Here is a 5,862-nt window from a genome sequence, read left to right on the forward strand (position 1 = left end):
CTCCTGCACTTCTCCTGTGAGGAAGGCTTCGGGCTGCGTGGTGCTGCCCAGAGCCAGTGCCTGGCTGATGGCACCTGGGACCCGCCCGTGCCCACCTGCCAGCCAGGTGAGTGCCAGCCCTGCCCTGCACGGCCCAGGGGCTGCTCTGCTGGGTCACAGGGAGATTTTTCTCCTCCATCTCCTCCCACTATTGGGTTTTTTGTGTGTGTTTCCCCCTCAGTTCAGTGCCCCAGGCTCCCCAGGCAGGACGATGTTGTGGTGAACTTCAACAAGATGTGGTATGAGGTGAATGAAACTGTGACCTTCTACTGCAGACGTGATGGGCGCTTAGTGGCACCTTCCAAAACCACCTGTTCAGCTGATGGCACCTGGACACCACCACCCACGTGTGTAAGTCCCACCAGCTGCCCCGTTCTTCCTGTTTCTTGCCCCATTTGTAGCTTTGGTCCAGCTTCATGAGAGTGGTTGCTTTGTCACCCCGCACTGGAGTCTCACTCTGCCTTTGTTTTGGTTCTTTTTAAGAGGAAAAGTGAGGTGTGTGAGAGGGTTCTTCGAAACAAAGCAGCTTTCCAGTGTGGAATGCCTCTGTCAGAACTGAAAACCCAGCTGGAAGTCCAAAAGCTCTTCCTGGAGATCCAGAAACTTGAAAAGGAGCTAAGAATCACCACCTACAGCTGACTGGTGGCACTGTGATTGTAAGAATCATCCTCTCTGTGTTGGATCATGATGCTGACTGAGGATTTTTATGACTTTGTAATTTGTGCTAATGCTGAAGTAGCCAGGACAAAATTTAACAATTGGCCACAGATTTGGTCACATGAGGAGTCAATGACTTGTGAGTCAATGATTTGTGAGTCAATTTTTAGAGCTCACCTGGTTCAGTTTGTAGATCACTTTATGCCTTTCAAAGCTTCACATTTAGATCTGTTTGCTACACTGGCAGTGCACAGTTAGGAAGGAACTGAGAGGAAAGTGAATTTTGGTGGTAGAAACAGGCATGAACACGGTGAGAGCCACTCACCTGCAGCTGCTGCACCTCTCCAGTCTATCCCAGTGCTGCCCAGTTCACACACTGCACTCATTAGTGGGAACAGCCCCTTCACTGCCTAATTACTTTTCTCATCACCAAGAAAACCTCAAAGCCTCTGTCCTAGCAAAGCAAAAATGCCAGGTATTCTTCCCAAGCAGGATGGAAGTGCCACATCTCTGCGTGTTCCCCAAGGACAAATAACAGTGTACAGAAAGAAATGAATGGTTTTGATTTTTTTTTTTCCTGCACCATCCAGTGAAGGGGAAGCACTGTGTGGGCCACGTGTCTTGTGATGGGACCAGAGATTAAAATAAACCTGAAATTGTACAAACAGCTCTGTCTGGGTTTTAATAATCTCTAGTAAAGGGAAGAATTTCTGTAATACATATGAAGTACATATGAAGTGCTAGTCCTATCTCTAGTAAAGGGAAGTATTTCTTTAATACATATGAAGTACAGATAATACATAAAATGTGTATAACAAATAGGTTTATTTAAATTGTATGCAAATAAACAGCTCAATTAGGTGCTGTTCCACGAATGCAGGGATGTGGGGGGTGTTTCCACAGCAGCCTGACCCCCCACCCCACCTGCCCTGGGTGTAAACCTGCTCCAGACACGAGGCCAGGCTGCTGCAGAGCACTTTGAGCTGTGAACCCCCCTCACTCCCTCTGTGCCCAGAGCAGCCTCCCCTGCCTTGCACATCCCAGGGCTGGGGGTGGTGTCAGTGGCGTCTTTAGCCTGTCCCCAACTTCCCACTGCTGCTTCCCCTTCCCTGGCAGGCTCTCAGGGCAGTGGATCTCTCCTTGCCAGGGCAGCTCCCACCCCTCACCATGCCAGGGCAGCTCCTGGCAGTGCTGGTTCTGCTGCTGCTGCCCATGGGGACTCAGGGTGAGTGTCCTCCCCTCCCTCCCTCCTCGAGGTCTGGGCTTCTGGGGCTCTGCTTTCCTTCCACAGGGGCTTTGGGAAGAGCTGATAGAGCCTTGCAGTGCCTGAAGGGGCTCCAGGAAGGCTGGAGAGGGGCTTTGCACCAGGAATGGCCTGGCAGGGAAAGGGGAGTGGGTTTAGGGTGAATAAGGGCAGGGTTAGATTGGGTGTTAGGAAGGAATTGTTCCCTGTGAGGGTGGGCAGGCCCTGGCACAGGGTGCCCAGAGCAGCTGTGGCTGCCCCTGGATCCCTGGCAGTGCCCAAGGCCAGGCTGGATGGGGCTTGGAGGAGCCTGGGACAGTGGGAGATGTCCCTGCCCAGGATGGGGTTTAATGTCCCTTCCATTCCAAGGTTTATGTCCCTTCCATAATGTCCCTTCCCTGATTCTCTGACTGGTTCTGTGATGCCTCAGCCCTGGGGCAGCCCCCAGAGCTGCCCAAGGCGGCTGGGCCATGGGCAGGCATCCCCCAGGCTGACCTCAGAACTGCAGAAGTGCAAATCTGCTGAGCACTGAATGTCTCTGGGAAGGGGAATAAGCAGCAGTTTCTATCTGGAAGTTGGGGGTTCAGTTAAACCCAAACCTTTCCAGAAACTTCTCCGGGGTGCACAGCCCTGCACCAGCACTGCCTGTGCACTCTGCTTTTATTGTTGATATTTATTGCTTTTACTTCCTGATGCTTCTCAGCCCATTTCCCAAAGCCAAACATTGCTAATGAGGTGCCAATAATTAATGTGGAGGAGACACAAACAAGATCCTTTCCAAGATATTTTCCATGGGGATGGCACCAAAGGCAGCATGGGTGGCACTGCCCTGTCACAGTGCAGGTGTGGGATGCTGCAGCACCTGGATGAGGACCAGGATGTTCTGACAAGTTCTTAACTCTGTCTTGGTGACCTGCCAGCACTGCCTGGCATGAAGAAACCCCAGTGAGAGCTGCTGGAGTTTTATTTTCTCTGTTATTTGTGATAAGCCCCCAAATATTTCTCATGGGAGACATGGAAAGAGGACTTTTTGTTGGGACATCAGAGATGTGCAGGTGTGACAGAGGCCATGCAGTTGTTGTAGAGCCTCTTTTTTTTGTCAGGCTGGAGGGAGCTGCTGACCTGAGCTGAGTCATTTGTGCCCTGTCTGAGCAAGGGCTCCAAGGGAAGGGCAGGGAAGATTTTGATTGTGTGGAAAGAAAACCCTACAGGTTTGGGGTCCTGCTGATGGCTCAGGATGTTTATTAACCCCCAAACCCCTGCCTCAGTCGCTGCAGTCATTACACAGCTTTGCCTCTGTGGATATTGACAGTCTGGCCAGAGAAAGCCAGATAAACTTCCCCAGGAAATGTTTTGGGGAGTTTTGAGAAGGCTGAGAGAAAGAACTAAAACAATCTTGCAGCTGGTGTTTTGAGCAGTTGTTTTCTCATAAGATGTTTACCAAAGGGGGTTTCCTTAGCCAGTGGTGATGGTGTGTTGATTAAATGACCAATCAGGTCCACCTGTATCAGACCAGTGTATAAAAAGGAATGGCTTTCTAACAAAGAGATAAAGTGTATATAACAAATAGGTTCATTTATAGCATATGCAAATAAACAGCTCAATTAAATGCTGTTCCATGAGTGCAGGTGTGGGAACCCAGGACATCCCTCTGGCTGTCCTGGATGGCCAGGACCCCTGCCAGGGGGCTCAGAGACCCTGCACAGAGCCCAAAACACCTCTGGGTTGGATTATGACCCGTGGAGTAAATTACCAACCTTGTATGAAGATCTGCAAGCCACGACAGTTTAGGTAGAAGATTAGTGAAGTTATCACAGGGTGGAAAAGTAGATTTTGGGGTTTTTGGTATGGGGGTTCAGGAGGCAAGATGGAGGGATCTGGGCATGTCCAGCCTTTCTCCTTCTTCTTCTTGGCCTCCATCTTCTGCTGTGATGTTGGCACTTACAGATTGGTTTAGAGTAGAAGACATAACGCTGCCCTGGGGGCAGGCAGAGTGCCTGGAACTGTCCTGCTGGACGGACCTCGGCAGGGCAAGAGAAAATTTTTATAGATGAGATGAAATAAACAACCTTGAGACCGAGAAATGAAGAGCCCTGACCCCTTCTTCAAGCGCCCAGGCTGGGAAAAGAGACTTTTAACAATATTGGGGTCACAGTCACCCAGAAAGGCCCCGGGATGCAGGGATGTGGGGGGTGCTTCCACAGCAGCTGAAGAGTTATTGTTATTAACCTGCTGAAGAGAGTTTGTGTCACCTTCACTTCTGTTCCTGACCCAACAGTGCCACATCTCCTCTACTCCCCAGCCAGAGCTGCCGTGACCCTTGCTCACCCTGATGCCATTATGCAACAACACCCCTGAAAACCCCTTTTTTTATTCTTTTGATGCTCCACAGAGGCTCAATGTCCCATCCCTTCCATCGCACACGGGCAGCTGAGCTCTGCAGAGAACTTCACCTTTGGCAGCACAGCCACGCTGCAGTGTGACCCTGGCTTCGTGGGCACTGCCAGTACTGCACGCTGCACATCCAGCGGCAGGTGGTACCCACGGGTGCCCTCCTGCGTCCCAGGTGAGCTCACACCCCCTGCTGGCCTCTGCCAGCTGCAATCGGCTGCTCCCGTTTCCCCAAAAGCACTTGGAGGGGGGTTGGAGGGTGAGCATCGCCAGGAGCGCTGCTGGCTGGTAGGATTCAAGCTGCACCAAGGGAAATTTAGGTTGGATTTCAGGAAAAAGTTTTTTACAGAAAGGGTGATAAAGTTCTGGAATGGCTGCCCAGGGAGGTGGTGGAGTCACCATCCCTGGGTGTGTTTAACAAAGCCTGGATGTGGCACTGGGTGCCAGGGTTCAGTTGAGGTGTTGGGGCTGGGTTGGACTCGATGATCTTGAAGGTCTCTTCCAACCTGGTCATTCTGTGAATTCTGGGAATTCCCTCTGGGATTACCCTGGGGAGCGTGACAGGGCTCTCCCTTCCTGCAGGGGACACCCACAAGGTACCAAAGCACACAAGAATAAAGATTCTCGCCCAGTTCACATTCTCTGGTGAATTTTCCCCACTGGTTTTCCCTTTCTCTTCACCCCACAGCCAAGCTGAGGGGTCCTGCTGTCCTTCACTGATTTTTGGGGTCTTCCACCAAAGAAAAGCTCCCAGTGCTGAGGTTCTGTGCTGTCCCCTGCTCTGTGCTGTCCCTGATGTCCCCAGGGCAGTGATAAGTTTCTGTACTGTCCCCAGGGCAGTGTCGCCACCCTCCCTCTGTGGAGTTCGCCGATTTCCAGCCCCGGCGGGATTTCCCTGTTGGCACCACGCTGTCCTACTCGTGCCGAGCCGGCTTCTCCCTGATCCCCGGGGTATCCCCAACCATCACCTGTCTCCAGAACTTCTCGTGGTCCGCGGTGCCCAAGCTGTGCCAGAGTGAGTACATCAGTGCTGTACTCTGTCATACTTTCTGAAAAATCCCTTCGCCAGGATTTCTTCTCCTGGGAAGTTGGGAAACTTCAGCTTCTCCATGGTTTGCTCCTCTGGAATGTGGAGAATTTTTTACCCAGCATATGAATTGTTTTAACTTAACGACCAATCCCAGTCCAGCTGTGTCGGGCTCTCTGAGTCTGTCACGGGTTCTTATTATTCATTCTTTTCTAGCCTTCTGATGTCTCCTTCCTTTTTCTTTAGTGCAGTTTTAGTATATAATTTTCTTAATATAATATATATTATACATATTATACATATTATACATATTATATTATATTATATTATATTATATTACATTACATTACATTACATTACATTACATTACATTACATTACATTACATTACATTACATTACATTACATTACATTACATTACATTACATTACATTACATTACATTACATTACATTACATTACATTACATTATATTACATTATATTACATTATATTACATTACATTAC

The 5,862-nt window shown here is 49.8% G+C and overlaps 2 protein-coding genes across 2 annotated transcripts in view; both read left to right on the forward strand.

The window, feature by feature from the left end:
* Positions 1-678, forward strand: part of LOC102045428 (complement component receptor 1-like protein) — a 10,868-nt gene extending 10,190 nt beyond the window's left edge. Inside the window, exons 12-14 of the mRNA XM_031062893.1 lie at positions 22-106; positions 221-390; positions 523-678. Coding sequence (XP_030918753.1) covers positions 22-106; positions 221-390; positions 523-678 — 411 coding nt within the window. The remainder of the gene's footprint in view (positions 1-21; positions 107-220; positions 391-522) is intronic.
* A 3,344-nt stretch (positions 679-4,022) lies between these two features.
* LOC106631985 (C4b-binding protein alpha chain-like) overlaps positions 4,023-5,862 on the forward strand; it is a 6,773-nt gene continuing 4,933 nt past the window's right edge. Inside the window, exons 1-3 of the mRNA XM_014309958.1 lie at positions 4,023-4,056; positions 4,332-4,505; positions 5,166-5,345. Coding sequence (XP_014165433.1) covers positions 4,023-4,056; positions 4,332-4,505; positions 5,166-5,345 — 388 coding nt within the window. The remainder of the gene's footprint in view (positions 4,057-4,331; positions 4,506-5,165; positions 5,346-5,862) is intronic.

The sequence above is a fragment of the Geospiza fortis genome, unplaced genomic scaffold (assembly GCF_000277835.1).
Source record: "Geospiza fortis unplaced genomic scaffold, GeoFor_1.0 scaffold391, whole genome shotgun sequence".
NCBI classification, from domain to species: Eukaryota; Metazoa; Chordata; class Aves; order Passeriformes; family Thraupidae; genus Geospiza; species Geospiza fortis.